The sequence below is a fragment of the Aythya ferina genome (genome assembly GCF_964211825.1).
Source record: "Aythya ferina genome assembly, chromosome: 4".
Taxonomy (NCBI): domain Eukaryota; kingdom Metazoa; phylum Chordata; class Aves; order Anseriformes; family Anatidae; genus Aythya; species Aythya ferina.
The window spans coordinates 43,079,712-43,099,637 of record NC_140300.1 but is presented as its reverse complement, the minus strand read 5'-3'; the positions used below and the strand labels follow the sequence as shown (position 1 = coordinate 43,099,637).

General features: G+C 37.0%; 1 protein-coding gene across 3 annotated transcripts in view; it reads right to left on the bottom strand.

The window, feature by feature from the left end:
- Positions 1-19,926, bottom strand: part of ARHGAP10 (Rho GTPase activating protein 10) — a 143,484-nt gene that overhangs the window by 81,990 nt on the left and 41,568 nt on the right. For 2 of the 3 annotated variants that reach the window (XM_084517186.1, XM_084517187.1), the window contains exons 4-7: positions 8,161-8,232; positions 4,813-4,914; positions 2,136-2,246; positions 106-210 (exon numbers count right to left, since the gene is read on the bottom strand). In XM_084517186.1, the coding sequence (XP_084373312.1) occupies positions 106-210; positions 2,136-2,246; positions 4,813-4,914; positions 8,161-8,232 (390 nt within the window). The remainder of the gene's footprint in view (positions 1-105; positions 211-2,135; positions 2,247-4,812; positions 4,915-8,160; positions 8,233-19,926) is intronic. The other variant, XM_084517188.1, reaches the window with a different exon arrangement.

Genomic DNA, 19,926 nt, shown 5'->3' with positions numbered 1-19,926 from the left:
CGAAGTTCACAAGCAACGGACTACCACGATGAGGAAAGTTTTGGCAATACAAATATTTTCTGGCAAAAAGTCTTTTAAGAGGCATAAATATCAATCACAACTTACATTTTGTATATTTATCTGCAGGGCCATTTTGTAATGGCTGAAGTCTTTAGCAAGTTCATATCCCTGATGATAGAAAGTGAACAAACCCTGAAAAAATGATAGCACCTGAAATACAAACAAAAGATTTGTCAGAATGTAAAGCTTCATTTACCCAAATGATTGTTGCATGTAGTTTTGTTTTTTTTTTTTTTTTTTTTTTTACAGAAATATCAGAGATGATAATTATTTTTTAAAAACATATTTCCAGCAACGTCCACAAATTCTGAATACCTATTTGGATCCAAATGATTGGCTACACGTTCATGGATTCTGGTGTGGTCCTATCCCTGGAATTTCACAACTCATCTCAATTTTAAATTTGACTATAAGCAATGTATATTGCCTATCTCCCAGTCCTCCCTATGTAATGTTTCCCATCAGCTGCTCTGATACCAATGATGTCTGGAATAAATTTGTGCACCAGGTGATGAAGATTTTTGTCTTTTAGTTACTATTTCCCTCCCTTCTAATGACCATATTGTGATTATTTTCATAGCAGATTTATTGGTTTTGGGTGAAAGCAGCTCTCCCTCCAGCAGCTTTACTCATCACTGCATGCAGACCTGACACTCTCTTAGAACTTAAGAAGTGATTGTATTGCGGTTTCTCACTTCAGTGTTTTAATTTAAAGAAAGAACGACTGCACGCTGTATTGCAAGCTGCATAAGGGTGCAGTAGTGCCTACCTCTCCTGTTTAGGTCAGGTAGTTGGAAAAAAGCAAGTGACACAGACAACAACTCTCTTTATTACAGAGACCAAATCAAAGAATGCGTTTAATGAAATCTTAAGTCACATACAAATAAACCATTTTCACAAATGCATGGTTGTTTGTTTTTTTTTTGTTTGTTTTTAAAACATTAAGTAGGGAAACAGATTAGAATCCGGAAATTAAACCTCAGTTTACTATGGAAAATTTCAAATACAAATTGAATAACCAAGTTTAACCCCATCCAGAGAGTTTTCAGAAAAGTGAAATTAAGTGGTTGGAAACAAAAAATGAATTGAAAATAAATTTTTACCATTCCTTGAACAACGTTAAAATATTTAAAGCAATTTACTCCCTCTGAAGGATTTTATTTCAATAATCTTTCATATAGAAATAAGATGTATTAAAATCTATAGCTCTCATTAATTCCATAACGAGCAGTTATTTTGATTAGGTCACTTGGGACTTATTTTTATTTTAAATAATTTTATCAGAATAAATGGAGAGACTTAACCCAAAAACACATAATGCAAGTGAATGGAAATCAGTTCTACAATCCATCCTCCCTTTATCTGTGTATTACACTTATTGTTCTCTTGGTGCTTTATGAAGTTGCATTTATCTTACAAAGCTAATTCACATTTCAGGAAATTTTTAGTAACCACTTCTCAGAGGCTCAGGTTAGTCTTGTCAGCACATGTATGATTTTCACTGAACTGCAGTGAAACTCCAGCTTCCTTGATTTGTGCATAGATTCAACTCCATTTGAAATCAAACATTTCAAACTACCTAACACTGACCTTTTTAGTCAGAAGCACCCTTTTAGTGTAGAAGCATAGGTATAAATTAACAGGCCTCTAAGTGCAACTTTCAACTGGGAAAAAAAATTACATTAGTAAAGAATAACACTTCAGGTGTTAAAAAAAAATATTTTTTTTTAAAGATGCAAAAAGAAGTCTGACCCTATCATCGTTCTTTTGAATCCTCTATTCTAACTTACACCATAAATCAAGGTGTTTTTTCTTCCTCAATACTGCACAAGATTTCACATTTTCTGAAAGTCAACATCACTGAATCTAAATCAATTGTGATAATTAAAATAAGGTTTGAGCTGCTTGGTTAAGTGTGTCTTAAGAATTTGCACAGGTGTAGCAAGACTGTTTTAAATTCTGTTAAGTCACACAATTGCATACATCCCAGAAAGCAGCTCCTTGGCCTTTGTCCAACTGCATTCTTTCTTCGTCCATTATGAGTAACAGGGTAGACTGAATTCACTGGTACTTACAGGTTCCACACATTCAAACTTCTTCCGCTCCTGAATCTCTTGCAACTTGCATACATATTCGAGGGACAGCTCATAGAAGTGTTTTCTATTCTGCTCCACTTGACTATCTGCCTAAAAACAAAAATATAGCTTATGAAGTTTCAAAGACATTTTGCAGACAGCTTCAAACTGACACACATATTGCATACAAGCAGCAAGTGATAACAGAACTTGTTCCAGACCAGGACTTGTTCCTTTACTACAGAGCTCGTTCGTTTACTTTCAAAGGGAAGCAACAATTCCATTTTACTAGATAGCGTATGTTGTTTTGATTCATGAGATTAAATTTTTAGGAACGTTCTGATAACACTTCTTCCAGCCTCTTTTCAATGGAATCCAAGCCAAATACATCAGAGGAAGTACTTCAGCAATAATAATGCTGAAAAGGTGCCGCCAGAGAGACAGGGCTAACAGCATCTTCCATCAGAAAAAGGGGGAATCAACTTTCCAGTTGAGGAAGAAAAAGTTACTGCTGAAAAGCATTTCACTGGTTTTGAAAGCATTCTAAGCTTTCCTCTATACCCCAAATGACTGCTACATATAGCCAGAATGCTATTATACCTGTCTCACACCTTTGCTCACTCTGATTGACAATACAGCCAAGAAGGAAAAAAAAAAAAAAAAAAATGTTCTTTTATTGGCAGACATTTCACAAGTTTCCACAGATCATCAAATATTTAAAAATGCAGCCTTATTAGCTGCAGATAATTTTTAGCTCAGCTTTGGTAAATGCCAACATCATATTGATCCTGATCAGTTATATTTCAGTTCCATTCATTCTTACATAAATATTTAACTTTCTAGCATATATGAATTATTTCTTTAAGTTACATTTTGTGCTATGCATACCCTCATTAAACTATGAAACTTCAAAAACTGGGTAATGGAGACCTTCATTCAAATGCATTAAAAAGAAGGGCAGAGAGGGATCCTGTAAGTGATTAACACTTTGTCTTCGCCCATGTGGTAATACTAAAACACTGTTATAAGTTCCATTAAAGCTTCTGCACTAAACTACAAAAAGAAATAGAGAAAACCCTAAGCAAAGGACTAGACTTACTACCATACTCTCTCTCTTAAATACCAAGATTATATCCTTCAGACAGAACACTGACCACTATGCTTTAAGAGGATAATTCAAATAAGCTTTAGGACACTTTTGCCCTAAGACGCGCTTTGCTTTGCTGCTCAGTGCTCAGAATCTGTCAGTGGCTAAAGGGGCATAACAACAAATGCCATTAAAAAAGGAAAGCACTGACACACACATCATTAAGTAAAAATGTTTCAAAAAGCCAAGCCATTTTGATGCATCCTGTAAACCATGCAACACTGGGGCTGTTTGAATTGTCAGCAAAGCTTATAATGATATACACGTGCAGTGAAGTACAGACATAGAAAAATGCAGGTTTGCTAGGATACTTAGCTAATCAGTGACATATATAGAGCAGTCTTACCGAAATCTAATAAGCCTGCTTCTCTCTTTTTTTTTTTTTTTGGTTGTTTATTGTTTTGGGAGTCTGTCCCCATCCCCCAAGAACATAATACCCAACACAGCCATTTTTATCAATTCCTTTCATTTCCTCTGTAAATAAATTACCGCATTTCTCCTCATTTTTTAGAGGCATGAATCTTCCTGTGCACCCAGCAAACTTGCTCACTGTTGCACTGTACTTCATGTGCTTACTAAGAAATTCAGAAATAAGATGCTGACCATTCCTCAGTAAAATTTCAGGAATATCCCTCCATTAATAGAGTCAAAGCCTATGGTGTGTAAGACATACTCCACTGTGACATGGTTTTTATCTTTTTTCTTTTTTTGGTCAAATTTATATCCACATCCTTTATTCATTCCAGATAGGAATTGACACAACTAGCCAAATGTAATGTGAAATAAGGAAGATCCCATGCAATCATATACAACTATTTCCCAAGTTTATACAAGAAAAGTTTTCCTACCCTTAGGATTTTAATGATACAAAGCATTCATAGATTAATCATCAATAATTCTGGCACAATTTTATTTCTCAAACAAAATCCTTCTGCCTACAACAAGTCTCTGCAAGATCTCTCTGCTCTTTTCTCAACTATTATTTGCTGTTGCTCCAGAAATAAAAGCTATTACAAGTACAAATGATGATAAAAACCCACACGGAGAGAAGGAATGCCAGGGAAAACAGATCTGTTTTAAAGTTATAAATTGTCAACAACTTTTCTGTAGCATTACTTGAAAAAAGTGGATCCTCAAAACATATGAGGAAAAAAATAGTACAAAAACATGTCTTTCTGGAATATAAATCTAACTGTAATTAGCATTCTGTGTTAATCCTTAGTAGTAAGTCAACACATACAATGTAATACAATTTATATATAGGCTAAAGTCGTAAGAGAAACGTTTTTCCACAATAAATTTGCACGTCAATATTCTCCAAACTATATAAAGAACATGACATCCAGTGCTTCATATATGTCTCAAGGAAAGCCCTTGAATCAGAAAACAGTGGGGTATAAAATCAAGTTCAACAAACACCAACTCTCACCAACCTTTCAGAAGTTTGTTTACCTCTATGAATGCTTCTTTTGCATAAAATACATTTATCTACTCAAAAGCCTGTAAAAGGAAGAAGAGCAGCAGCAATACCTCCTGTAATTGTAGCTCTTTCTTCTTAGCTGATAAATTTAGATGTTTTTCTAACAAACTGTAGTTCTTTTCTGTCTCTTTATCAAACTTCTTCTTTTCCTCCTAGACACCGGAACAAAATAACATTCATTTATAAATAAAAATGTAAGAAAAGCCTCCTTCATTATTCTTATAATGTTTTCTACTTTGTCAAAGAAAAAAGCTCTTCTATTCTTTTAAGTTTCTACCTAAAGAAAAACAAAATATCATACTCCATTAACTAAGGAAACATGTTTCCAACTAATTCTTAAAAAAACTTGAAATAAAGTCCCATTACATCATCACGGTGAAGTTTAACACGCAAGTTAACACTTAAAATTGATTATAAAAAAACTTCTTGATTTATTGTGTTTTTCATTATTTTCAGGGATCATCCACATCTTTTGAATAGAGCACTTCACAAGAAACATCAGTTCCATTAAAAAAAAAAAAAAAAAACTTTCTATAACTGACAGAGGAGAAGAAAGAAAAGATCATTTGAGTAGGTTGCAACAGGTTCACAGCCCAAAAACCAAAGTGAATATAGCTTCATATTCTGTAAGATTTCTTTATTTTAAAACCAAAGAACTCTGTGCTGAATTCCCACATCTGCTAGACTGCTGCTGCACCCATGACAAAAAAAATAAAGGATAAATCTCCATGGACCATAACATCATGCTAGCAGAAGAGCATCTCTCACAAGCACACACAAATAGCATTTGCATGTACTAATCATCCATTTGTCTGGCCATTAAAAGCAACATATTGGAAGAGAGACAGACATGAAAAGTTCCTAGGAAATTTGAGTTCTTGGATCTAAGACAATGACGTTGTCAAACAACCCTTTCATTTCTGCATTTCTAGTTTCTCAGTTCCATGTGTTAAGACAGAGGTCAGTACTGACTGAGTTAACCAACCAGTTTTTAAAGCTATTTTCAGTATAATGAGTTGCAGCAGAAAATAAAGCTTTAGAAACAGGAAAAAAATCCTTATTAAAGCACTCACAGATTTGCTCATCAGAAACAGACCAGTTCAATGACATTAAGAATTCTGCATATATTCGTGTATATTCATTATATATGCATCTATTCAGCATACTGGTTAGACTCTACACACATACTTGTTCATTTTTTAATCTTAATCTTTCATTTTTAATAATTCATGCAGGTTTTTGTTCTCTGCAGGATTTGATTTTCAAGATGGCATTCCTATAGAGGATCTAAGCTGTTTAAGACTGCTTTTCAGTAAAGGATTTTACAAAAAACGCTTTTTCCTCCATCACATATCTAATACCTTTTTTTTTTTTTTTAAAAAAAAAAAAAGCCACAGTATTTCTTATCAATTGAGAAACGATATAATATGCATGTGGGATTCATTAGATATAACATGTTAGCATACACAGTTCAGAAAAAAGAGGAGTGGGGAAAAAAAGGTGTGTGTTTATACTAGCAAAATTTCCATTGATCAGATAAACATTTGAATGCTACCAGAAAAGAAGAGAGATATTTACTTCTAAATAGGTAAAAACAGAAGCAATCAGAAACTTTACACATGCAGCTGGGGATGAGAGCAGTAAAATTTTTCACTGAGGAGTAATTCAGTAAGTTTTTCAGCTTCAAGCACTACAGAGATTAACTTCCTCCCCGCTCTTTTCTTTGTCTTCTTAAACCTAATTCAGACCTTTTCATCAACAAGGGATGCAAAACACATGAAAACACGAGTCAACAGATTTAACTTTTGTCATAGTAGATATATATGTATTTATTTTTCCTAAGGCTCATCCCATACAATGTTCTAGATACATTTTGGTATTAGAGGGCGTAACACGGTTTTCAGAGCCATGCAAAATTATATTTCCAATGACAGTACTTTGATTATACTGAATAAATATTCAGTTAAAATATTCCAGGAGTTAAATATTTTTAGAGTATTTTTCTCTGTGTTCTACAATTAAGCAAGACCATTCTGTTTAAATTCACCAAGAGTTCTGTCCACAAAATGGCCAAATACCAATAAGAGCTTCAACTTCATGGAAAGAGTTGCAGGGAGAGACAAGGGAAGACACATGCATCCAAACAAAATGTGACATTCAGAATACGTGAATGTAAATTTTCATGATAAAAACATCAGGGACAGAACTGACTAGGAAATGAGTAAAGATCATGAAGTAGTTTAAAACATAGCAATTCTTACCCAAAAAAATGGTAATGTCCTCTAACACCATAAATACTCTGTTGAAATAATCCATTAAATATACCAATATACCATATAAATGACAATATACTGTATTTAGAACAAATTCTTTTTCCTTCAACAACTCTAAATCACAGTTTTTACTGGATGTTGGTTTGAACTTCTGACATCCATAAAAGACCAAAGACCACTGATAATAAATTATTGCAATTTAATAATGCAGAGTGTTTTCCATGCATGAACACTGAAATCAGATTCAGAATATGTTAATCATTCCTGCTGAAGTCAAAATGTATAGCTCACCTGAAACTGAAAGGTTATCTGAGACGTTAGATATCACTGCTGGTAAAGTCATGACATTATAAAATAAAACATCTGCAGAGTGGTAGTTTAAAAATGTACAAATTGAGTTTTGGAACAGAAAATGGCAGCAAATAGCAGTAATGTTTCCCCATTTTCAAATAAGTATTTAAATCTCTAATTGTAAGAAGGAAGGTAGACAGATACAGCAAGGTGAAAATTGTCCTTATTATACTTATCCAATTGCTAGTCTGTACTTAACCCATGAGGCTTAGCTTTATAAATACCAACAACATAGTGGCAACCTTAGAAAGGTTACTGACAACTTTCACCAAAATAAAAGTACCTTGAATGAGATCCTTTCTTTAGCCACTCCATCGCTATTTTTCCCTCACTCACATAGAGCAATGAGTGATTTATTTAAAACAATGAGTGATTTTATTCAAGTAAAATAAAAGCAATGTTCACTTTACAGGTTGCATAAATAAGGCTAAAAGCATACAAATGAACTTCTTTGGGTAGTTAATGCGTTTCAGCTTTTGATTGTGCAACTGCAAATAAGAATAAAGTGAATCAGAGTTATCCATTAGGCTGTTAGCTGTATTTCTCTTATTCCAGACAGAAGAGATAAGGGAGGGGGAGGAAAGAAGGACACATTCTTCTCTTCTTAAGCACACTTTCCATTTGTTTCTGAAGCAAGTTCTCAAAGTAGAAAAGAAGTGTGAACACATGAAATATAAACAACAGTTTCCCTCTGCCAAATACATGTCATTACTGCACTGCGATCCAAGTAGAGAAATTAAACAAACTTATCATAAAGGCAAACGAGGGACAAACCTTTACAGCTCCTAGCTGCTCTTTCCTAAATCTTTCCAAAGGTTTGATCAGAGTTTCAGTAACACTGAGTGCCTAAAAAAAAAAAAAAAAAAAAAAAACAAAAAAGAGCAAAGGTTAAGCTTCTGTTGCCAGACAGACAAGTCACTAAGTCACTTTAGCACCATCAATCAAAAGGGGGAAAAAAAGACAAGCAAGCTCTGGGGCTTATAAGGAAAACATGGTGGGATACTGAGTCCTAACTCAAAAAAATCCTGTCTCTGAGTTCATTTAAGGTTTCAAAATTTCTATCTTGTCTTTCAATTCACTGTAACGAAAATTAAAACAAATCTAAAACAAAATGAACAAATGCAGAAATTGCATTTGTTTGGCTGCAGCCAAACAGTAACTGCTTTACTTGTGCCAGTCTTGCAGATCAGGTCAACAGCCTCCACAACTGAACACCAGAATGTGCCACACAGAAAAAAACAATAGTTTTCGTTTGAGGACATACACATTTCTGCAGCAACGCAAAAACACAGGAAACAGCTGTAGAATGAACAACTGAGGTGTAAGTAATAAGCTTTTAAAACAAAGCTAAAACCACTAGGAATTGAAATATATATATTTCCAAATATTTAAACTTAATTACATTAAGAAAGCTTCAAGTTAACCTAAGTTACAAAATCAAGAGGTGTAGAGACAAGAAATGAGAAATTTAGTTGACTGGGTAAAGTTTAATCTGTCTCTTCCACAGCATCCATCACTGCGCTTTTTAATATGGCTATGAGACCATTTATCATAAGAAACAAAAAAGAAAACAACATGCCATTTAAAGACTGAAAGCTAGCTTATAAATAAGTTTAAGTTTGGTCTTGCTGTGAACGCGAATTAGAATTTTAAAAGCATTTGAAATTTAGCAAAAGCTGGAATTTCTTAAATACAACGGGAGCACTGAGAAAGTGTAAAGAGCACAGCAGATGTGGAGGAGCAGAGGGGTTCCTTGCGGTCCCAGGCCCAAGGCAGAGCCCCAGGGCACTTCAGTCACCCCAGCCCAGGGCTGAGCTGCCAGGAGTGCAGGCAGAGCTCCCTGGAAGCCCACCTCAGATAGAGCAGAAGTCTTCCCCCTACCCCCCTCCAAATTTAAGAGGTTTCAGATAAGACACTGCAGGCCTAATCTGGCCTTCTGAAAAGCTCTTATCGTAAAACACATGAGGGATATATTAGAGATCTGGCACAGCCCAAAACCAAATAGCACTGTCTGCTCCCACCCAGCCCTGGAGCCATGCGGGGATTACTGTGGGAGTCATCTTGCCAATTCACTGTAACCAGAGCAACCCTGAATTTTCAACAGCATGCTAACCTATTTATCTAGCTGGAAACTCAAATATTGGGCAAGTCTGGGCCAAACTAAGCGTTGCACAGTCATCCTCAGATATTCCCTAAATTCAGAGCACTTGATCTTGTGGCCCAAACCCTTTCTTTCTGCATTCACTTCCTAATTTTGTCAGAAACACTAAAAGTACCCTTTAGCACAAACCTGATGGGAGAAGAAAAAGGAGGACTTGACAGCCAGAGAAGTCAAACGTCCCAAAGAGGAACTGAAAAATGCGGTTACAGGAAGGATCCATCCCACCCGGCACGCTGCATCCTATTTACTCAAGCAGTTATTGGGGTCTCCAGGGCATTTTAGGATATTCAGTTTTGTGAGGCTCCCAAAACTTCCCTGGAAATTCTAAAGGAGCTGAAAGGAAACAGCAAGTTGCATGTATAACTGGAGCAACCCCAAGCAACATCACCTGAGGCCTTCGGAGTCTCTCTTGGCTTGGCTGCAAGGATTCACACAAATCCAAGCAGAGAACCTCTCCAGAGGCTGACAGAATAATGACAGAATAATCCTTCAGTTTGGGAACATTTCAAGAAGTTGGAGTTGTTTCTGCCAGTTTCCTCTCCACTGACGGAGTGAGGAAGGAAGGCTGTGAGGCCTCCTCAGAGAGGAGCCCGGGGAGGATGAGGCGAGCCACAGGCCATGGAGGCCTGAGGCGCTGGCAGGTACCAGCCGAGCAGAATGCTTTCACAAAGGGAAGTGCTTAAAGGAAGCACTGAAATGGTCAAAAACTTAAAAATTAGCATCTAACAACAAGTTGCTTCTTAGTTTTTTTAACTTTTACACAACAAAAAGGGAAACATAAGGTCAACAGGCAATGGATGCATGCTGAACATGAAGTCCGGGTCAAAATAAAACCCAGCAACCTGGCGCAGCAGAAAGAAAAAAACATGGGCAGAAAAGGCTGAGGTTCACAAACCAGAAGGGCTGGCTGCAAATCACTTGGTCTGCTACACTTCTGTGCGGCATTAACCATGGGAACCACTGAAGGTATTTGTTTGAAGCAGAAAATAATCTTTCAATCAAAATGGGATGTTCCCTCCAAGACAGCCAACAAATAAAGATTCCAGTGTTGCCAGTGGTAAAATAAGCCAGTAATTCTTTCATTAAAAGAAAAACAAGCCTCTTCTCCTTCCAAAAAAAAAAAAAAAAAAAAAAAAAAAAAGTTTTTCATTTTGCTCAACAAACTTTTGTAACAGATGCCTCTTCAGCAGAAATTTGCCTGTCCTGCAGATATTTATGATTTGTCACCCCCTTTTGCTTTCTCTGAGTGGGTTAATACAGCAGCGCTTATGAGTATTTCTTGGTGAAGTGGGATTTTGCAGCTCTTTGATCATTCTTACGGAGCTTCACACCAGGCCCACATATAAAAATATAGGAGGAACATTTCTTCCTCACTGAAAGGAGTGTGAGAGTTTGTACATACAGAAGCTGTCAACCAAGATGTGACTGGTACATAGTGAATTAGAGATCTGTTCTTCTGACTCATATACATGAAAACATTCATAGCTACAATATGCACAATATTAAATTACAAAAGGAGGAATTTGAAGTGTTTCCCAGTACTTCGAATTCAATGCTTATCATAAAGAGATGGAAAAAGTTGTTTTCATTCCATAAATAAGAACACATTTTTATGATATTATTCATTGTTAACTTTGTATATTTATAACTTGGGAACTCAAAAGATACTACTACTTTAAAAAACTAAATAACAGATAAGTAGATAAAAAAATATTTCCTCAGTACATAGAAATAAGCAAAAAAGCTAAGGGCCCTTTGAATTTATTTATTACACACCCTTCCCTTAAAGAAGTTTACATCAAAATCCACCACTTTCAAGAAAATATATCAGGAATTCAAATTAAATATTAATTAGTAACAAATTGCATGTTCCTGCCTCTTTCAACAACTTTTGTATGACTCTTGAGCTAATTTTTTATTCTACACACATACAAAAATCTTTTCTGTTCCTTATACCCCTAAGCTACCCAGACCCACCTGAAAGGAACATATACCCGATTTTAAATTCCAGCAAGCAAACTAGGGTGTGTGTAAGCCCTAAGTGATCAATATAAAGAGGTTACGTCTCAAGTAACGCTATCTTAACCAGCTTTATGAACATCAAGGTTTCACAAATGCTTTCAGAAATGTCTAATGCAATATGCACACATTCCTTGGACCAAATACCTGAAACTGCTTATACTATTTCTATTCTATTTGTTGTAACTACTGACAGGCCAAAGAATTAACTTCATTTTAACATAAGTCTGGGAACAGCAGAAAAAAAAAAAAAAAAAAAAAAAAACATAATTGCCAACATCACTTCAGGAGATCCCCGTAGCCAACATTTTCAACAGTATCTTGAAGCAGGCTTTCAGCTTTGGATATACCTCCTAATTTCAGCTGCCCTTACAAAACTTCACCTGCTCAGGCAGAGACGTTTTACAGAATGGTGATAATCCTGACTTTTACAGCTCCATATATTTCAAAAGAAATTTGTAACAGGTTGCAGATTAAGAGACCCAAGCCAACATTTTCTACAAGCAGTCCACAAAGGCACAGACTAAATCCATTAGCAAGTCCATTTACATTTCCAGCAGCTTGCCAATTAGTCACTCGAGTCAACAAGATCCAACAGGTAACTCACCAGCCAGTGCCAGTCCACAACCGACTTCATTTAGCCTTTTTTTTTTTTTTTTTCCTCTTCTCAGAGAGGGCGGGAGAATGGCTGTTTAGGGAGAAACTGCTTCCCTGAACACCTCCTCCCATGCACTGGAACCTGCCAGACAGCACCATCCACCAGCGCTCAAAGCTCTCTGCATGCTTTCTCACCCTCCAGAGCAGTCTGTCTGAGAAACGCAGCACCAACAGGTTCCCGCTCCCCTTGCGGCCACAACCAGGCTGTCTTGCAGAAGAGGAAGGCTGCTTACATGGGCTGTAAAGGGACATCGACCCACGAGAGCTGTCACAGAATCTCAGTCTGGCCTCTGTGGTTACAAAGGCGAGATCAACCAAAGTTAACCAAATTTCGGTTTGCAAATTATACAAATGCAACTATGGTCTCCCAGCATTCATCCTAAAAATGACTTCAGACTTCACTGAAAGAACTGGAAGTTAAATATTGCTGGTCAATAAACCCTGGTGGTGAGAAGTTCCTGCACTGACCCTACTCCGTTTTGAATCCAAGCATCCTCTCATACAAAAGAGGCTTACTAAAAATGGCAAAAAAAAAAAAAGCCACGAACATGTACCTTGCTACAGACTGCACAGTGACACAGGGGTACCCACTTCCAAAGCCTCATCAAAGGAACTGGAATGCACACCACATGCCAAACAGCAAGACAGGGTGGTTTAAAGTTTCCCAGTGCGCTGACTGGGAAGATTTATTTGTAGACAGGGGCAGGATTGTCTCTCCCTGTCAACAAAGCAAAGGAGGAGGCCCACAGCCAGCAGGGCAGAGCTCGTGAAACTGAGTAAGTGTCAATGAAACTGGATCTGGGAAGGAAGTTTTGCCCTTCTCAATGTAACAGAGAATGCGGAAAGGAAGACACAGCTAACAGTGATTCAATAATAAAGTAGGTAACACTGCTGCTAAATAAAGAAGTGTACTTTCTAATAAAGAACTTTACTACCTGCAGCTGCATTTCTGCTCACAGAGGACATACAGAGCTCTTTGTGTTCCTTGTAAGGAAGTGCAACATTCAGCCTAGTACAAAAGGTGACTTTCTGAGATCTCCAATATTTGGGTGCAGGGGAAGAAATGGAAAAAAAAAAAAAAAAAAAAAAAAAAAGCCTCTCCCTCTAAAAAATCTCTTCTGCTACACGCCTCAGTTTGATAATGAAGTTTCTGGAAACACTAAACTCTGTGCCTGAAAGCCTGTGTTATGTAACCGCACAGATACGACTCCACTGCAGAGGAAGTCAAATGTTATTTTCAATCGCTTCCTTGCAAAGGTTTAATCTCCATCCTTTATTTTCCCATGGGAACACGATTTCCTCTTACAAGAATATGCTCCCAGTTAGCTGCACCAGCCAGCTCTCCTGCCAGTACGCCCTGCAGACATAGCGGCATCTCTCTACCCACTCTTCAGCACCCATTTTGTACTTAACTGGAGCACTGACAATTGCACAACCAACACCCAAATCTATTCCCCTAATCTATGTGCTCGTTTTCAAGTGCACATTTTAACTTTGTAAAATCTTCTGGATTTTCTCACTGGTCTAGAGCTTTCCCTGTAGCTTTACAGTCTAAAATAAGAGAAAAAGCCTCCCTCAGCCGCACACTGGGACTAAAAACAAGGGTATTTGAGAAATTTGGGTTTTAGAAGGACTAGAGTCTACAGACTAAAGGATTTTTAAGGGTATATCATCGCATATCAATAGTTGTGTCTTTGCATGCGTGCAGAAGCTATGAAAATAGTAGTGACACCCAGTCCTCTGGGTTCATTGCTTCTGCGGGAAACCATCTGGTAATAAAGTGTCAGACAGGTATTCTTGGATACAATTTACTTTGTATATTTTCAGCATGCCATGAGGTACCTGTAACAAAACAAATCACCTTCCTCATAGAAGTTCCAGAAAACTACCCCTGGGGTTTAAAACAGTGACTTTCAAAAACTGTTCCCCAGACCAAACCCTGCTTCACCAGCTGTGGTACTGTCAGACTCCTGTTCTTCATACTTAGCTTTGTTTTTGTTTTGTTTTCTTTATTTAAATGCAGCAGCCTTGGTTTACAGATGGTACAGTAGCAGGACTCCTTTGTCCCCTCTTGTCAAAGGTTCTTTCCATTCAGTGGAAGTTTATGACTGACCTAAAGGACAGATGGTTAAAAATGCCTCCTCTGACCTATATGCTATGCTGTGCTCTGAAAGAATGTTTGCATTGATACACTTGCCATGAGACAGCTGGCTTTGAAAAGTTAAACTGGTATCATAAGCAGAGAACACAAAAAGAAAATTACTTCATTTTAAATAGGAAAACTAAATGAAGACAGTGGTTTTTAATAAAGATTACTTACAAGAAATATTTAATAGTCATGTCTTTTGAGTAAATTTATTCTTATTAAATGCATAGTATTTAGAGAAATACTATGAAACAATAAACATAACAAGTAGGAAAAGAAATACAGACAGCTTTTTCCCATCTGAAATGGATGAAAGCTTCTAGGAAACAGCTCCTTTTAGCAAATCCAATATGCCAGAGCTCAACAGTGTAACACACCCGAACACTGGCCGGGTTCACATAAGAACAGAGAATCACTCCCAGTCCACACTTGGGCTGTATAAAGATCTTGACAAAGCAAAAAGGCTACTCTGAAAAGGAAATAGCGTAATACTTATTTTCTTTGTTCATGGCAAAGCTCATAGTTGAGTAAAACGATGCCACTGAACAGCAAAGAATCTAACAGTGAACAAGAGCTCCAGTGTTTAGTCAAGTATGAACTGCTCAATTATTGTCAGAGCTGTTCTCCACGAGAAACAGTGGTGTTATTAACAACCAGCACAACCCAAACTGATGAAAGTTTTACAACGCAAATTCCAAACATTTCCCGTTGATGAAATAACAGAATGAAAATCCTCCAGTGAGTTACATTTTTTAAAATCTAATTAGACAGCTTGCAGGAAGGCAAAAAAAAAGGGGGGGGGGGGAATCTAGGTCCTGTGATTAAAGTTATTAAATGCTGCTCCTGAGAAATTGAATTATTTGTGCTTCTATCTCCTCACCTGAGATGTTCACTAGGCTGTTGGCAACCTAATTTTTCAGAAGTGGTACACAATTATGTATTTTTTTCACTGTCTTGGCACACTTATTTAGCAGCCTGCATTGTCAAGGGATTTAACACGATCTAAATGCACAGAATACCATAAAATGCCGTGAGCTCTGATTGAGCAGATCTTGTACATCTTACATTGAAAATCCAAAACTGTCAGATTTTTTTTTGCCTAGATCAGTGAGTAAAACCATTGTTCCTTCACAGATTTCTTGAGATTACTGTGAAGCCAGATTAAGATTTATGAACCCTTAAATATCTACATGCTGAGGACCAAGGAAAAACACAGAAAAATTAACAGCACCATCTTCACAGCAACATAGGATCAGTGTAAACTAAATACATAGCCACTGAACAAAAGGTAATAGTAAGCTATTCATGAACGCTACTTGTTAAGTGAGCACTTCACCTGTGAAATAACCTCATGTATTTCAATACTTTAATCATAAGAGGTTAGTATTGTTAAGCATGAATAAGTGTGAGTACATATTTGCACAGATGATTTAAATTTTACCTTTAACCTTTTGAGTGTATGCCTTTCAACCTTAACAACTTCTTTTAACTTGGGAAACCGCAGCTAGGAAACCTCTCCCTCCACCCCCCCCCCCCTTTTTTTTTTTTTTTTTTTTTTTTTTTTTTTAAAGTCACTGGAGGTAGAAGAAGGAAGAAGACAATAGAGACTTCACCAAGCTATTTTCTTTAAAAATCAATACAGGTGCATTTGCTTACATTCCTGATAGACTCTGGGAGTAATAATTCTTTCTAAACAATGCATTTGCAAAGATGCTATTTTGAACTAGACCCTGACAGACTGGTGAAACTCATTAAAAATGCAAAAGGATTTTCAAGAGGAAGGACTGCAAGCAGTTTTATGAAAGGTTAAAAAAAAAAAAAAAAAAAAATAGCCCTATTTAATATGAAAAACGGTTAAAAAAAATATCATGCTCAAAAATTAGAACTTACCATCTTTTCTAGGAGATACTGAAAGAAATAAAATTGTGCCAAAACTAGCAAATAGAAGAGATCATATCAAAGTAAATTCATATTGCCTTGGAGAACTAACAGGAAACATAATGAGGTGAATATAATTGTAACAAAAATGCCATCGAAAGTGAAAACGTGATGAAGTAAAAAGGAAATGCACAATTACCTGAGATAAAGTTAGAAAGACTAAGGCAAAAATCTGTTTTATTTGGGAGGGAGAAAAGAAAACCATGAGGAAGAAGTTATATATATATATATATATATATATATATATATATATACACATATACACACACACACATATATATAGGTATTTCAGAAAACAGTGGGAAAGGAAGCTATAAAATCATTATTCAACTGGAAAGAGTTAAAAGAAAAAAAGCAATTGACTCTAGAACAAATTTAAATCTTAATAATTGAAGAAAAATCTCATTTAATTCTAACAAGCCATCTAACAAAGTAGAACAGCTGGATATTAAGGAGAGTAAGGATTTCTTAATAATAATTACATGTATTCTTCTTATATTGCATAGATGAAGAATTAATTACATTTAATTAGAAGAGGCTTTGCTTTAGATTAATTGAAGAGCACAACAAAGCACATGAAGGGGAGAGGTAGCAAGCTGCCAGAGCATGGCAGAAGAGCAAACAGCAGCAGCTTTAAAGGAGGAAAATGCAGAAACTGAGGAAAGAACGGATCAGGCGTTCTGGTTCCAATCCTCCAAAGTCCTGGAATGGTATAGAAGGTAAAACACTATGAATTGGTGAAGAATGACAATTTCTTGTTTGAGATCAGCATCGTAGCCAACCTCCTCTATTAATTTTTCAACCCACCCCACAATTTCAAAAGCAAAGGCGGTGACCTGGTCTTAACAAATAAACCATGAGAAGAACGAGGGAAAAAAAATAGTTGAAAAACTATTGAGAAATAGATATTTGGCTAAGAGGATGTTTGAAGTAGAATCTAGTTTCCTGCATGATCCAATTTTCAGTAACAATTTGTGGAATGACTTACAAATAACTCCACCAGACTAATGTACATATGGAGTGACTTAAATCCAAGAGAAAGTGTCAGAGCTTCAGAAAATGGGACTCCAAATAATTTTGACGTGAGAGATGTCTAAACTACTTTGAAAGGGTAGCAGTCTTCCAGCCTTTGGAAGAGTAACAGTGAAAATTCTCCTATGAAGGAAAAGTGATGAGTTTTACTCCACAAATACAGTAGAAAAGGCCAAAAAAAATAAGTTTAATTTGCAGTAAAAGGAGGCAGGACAGATATCTGGGAAAAAAAAAAAAGAATAACAATTAAACATCAGAGTGAAACTAGAAATATAGTTTGTCCCTGAATTTTATTTCTTTTTTTTAAAGAACAGTTTAGACAAGCACTTATCAGGGATGATCCAGGTACATAAGACCCTACTACAAATCACACCTCTGAAGGGCTGTAGGCAAAATCCATCCAACTCACTCAGCGCTGACACAGGAAAAAGCTAATGGGACAGGAGAAGAGCCACTGGACAGACCTGAGAAATCACTGGACACAGCACCCAACAGGGAGAGAAGCTGACAGAAGTTACTGATGGTGGCATGAGGGCTGACTGGACTTAACCAGCATGGTTAAGGGGAACTAAGTGAGAGACAGCAGAGCTCCGCAGGCAACTGAGTAAGAGGAACACTACAGACCTCTGAGGGAGTGGAAGCACGCAAACATCAGGGTCACAGCAACAGAAGTACCACCCACTGCTGAGATAACTGAGGGAACAGTAAGAGCAGCATCACATTTGGGCATCAGTTACCAAAGCTAGAATCAACAGAGAACGGTGGATAGGGGCAGGTTGTTCACCTGGGAGAAGACTGGTGAAAGAAAGGGAAGTATAAAAGGTGGTAAAAAGGAAGGCCACAAATGAAGAAATGGAATAATCACACACCAGTCATGCAATCAGTGCTGTCAGGGGGTGCCTACCATCAGCACAGCCTAAATGAGGTCAGCGAGCCAAATCTGTTGTTCTCACCATATCACAAAGACTCAAACCTGCTTCAGTCAGGAGAACTGGGGCTGGGGGAGGGCTGGTGCCCTCCCTGCTGTGTGGGAGAACAGCTCGACAGAAGGACTGAGCATCTTAGCATCACTGCGTTGGTGCCTGCTCATCCCCAACCTTTTCCTAGTAACTTGGAGGGGTCCCATTCATCCCTGCACTTCCATGAAACTGCTGCACTGCCAAAAGAGTGCAATGTAAGCTCTAGAACTCTACTCATCCTTAACACATTAAAAAAAAAAAAAAAAAAATCACTTCCAGAATATCCTCAGGGACAAAATGACCTCTTTCCTCTCTGTCTTGAGGAATGTCACCAAGCTATGGTGCTATGGAAAAGTGTAATTTGTTTTTATCTTGGCCACTCCATAACAGCTCGGTGGAATGCTTGGATTAAGGCCGACCTCCCCTTTCACAAGCCACTAAATCCTTTGACAGCTGGGACATGATTCTGGCAGCCTTTGGAAGGGGTGGGAGAAGTCATACAACCATGAAGCACAGGACTCAAACATCTGAATTAAATTATTAAATATCCACCAAATGAACATTTGGTAGACAAACAATAAGCAAGTGAATTTATAGTAAACACTAGCAAAGTTTTATAGACTCTAGCTTCATCACACATCATAGTTTCAGGAAAACATGAGAATTATAGGTGATAAGGATCTCATTTCACATATAAAACACACTTGAAATTGCATTTAATTCACCATGTGGGTAAGAAAAACTTAACCTTCTTCTCAAATGCATAAAAATTAAAGTGCACGGCAATATCTGAAATGCCTTAAGTTTCATAATTATTCATGGATTTCTTTAAGCTTATTTTACATGACTGAAATTTCTTATCTGCAGCACTCTGCATTGAGCCTGAAGTGAGCAGTCAGAAACCTCCTGGTCACCTTCAAAACAATCAGGGGAAAAACACTCAGTAAACAGCTAACATGAAGGAGACTGGATGCCTTTGAAAGCAATCCTGCTATCATATTTACATCTTAATAGAAACTGTTTGGATCTCTGACATGATTCCAAACATCTGAGTTCAATTTGCCCTCGTATTCTCCATGGGAGTATCCCTAGAGTTCATTTCACTGTTCAAACACACACTGAAAAGTCAAAAAAAAAAGTCAGAGCAGCAGCTGAAAATGATCTTCACCAATCACCACGCAATCATTTTCTCAGAGACTTATGCCCACTGTTGTACTAGCTGACTCTAAAAGCGATACATAACATTTCCAAGACTACAGATGCAGTGAAAAGGCCACACATCTGGTAACTCAAAGCATATCGTTTCTGTCTGGAATTAAATATTTGCCCCACCATATTTCATACTGCCCAGTTGTTGTTTTTAATCCAACTACCACTGTTCTAAAAGATACTGCATTTCATACTTTTCTTATCAAGAAACTTACAGGAATAAGCTTTCAGTGTGATAATACCTTCTGTGTAAGCATGGGCAGCATACCAAAAAATTAGTAGTACTGTTTTATGGCATTCAGGCTGAAAAACAGAAGTGTTTTCACTATACAGAGAACATTGGATTCTGCAAAGCCTACTGTGTTGGTAATCTGTCACTACTGAAGATCTATTGACACCATCATTGAAACATGCCACAT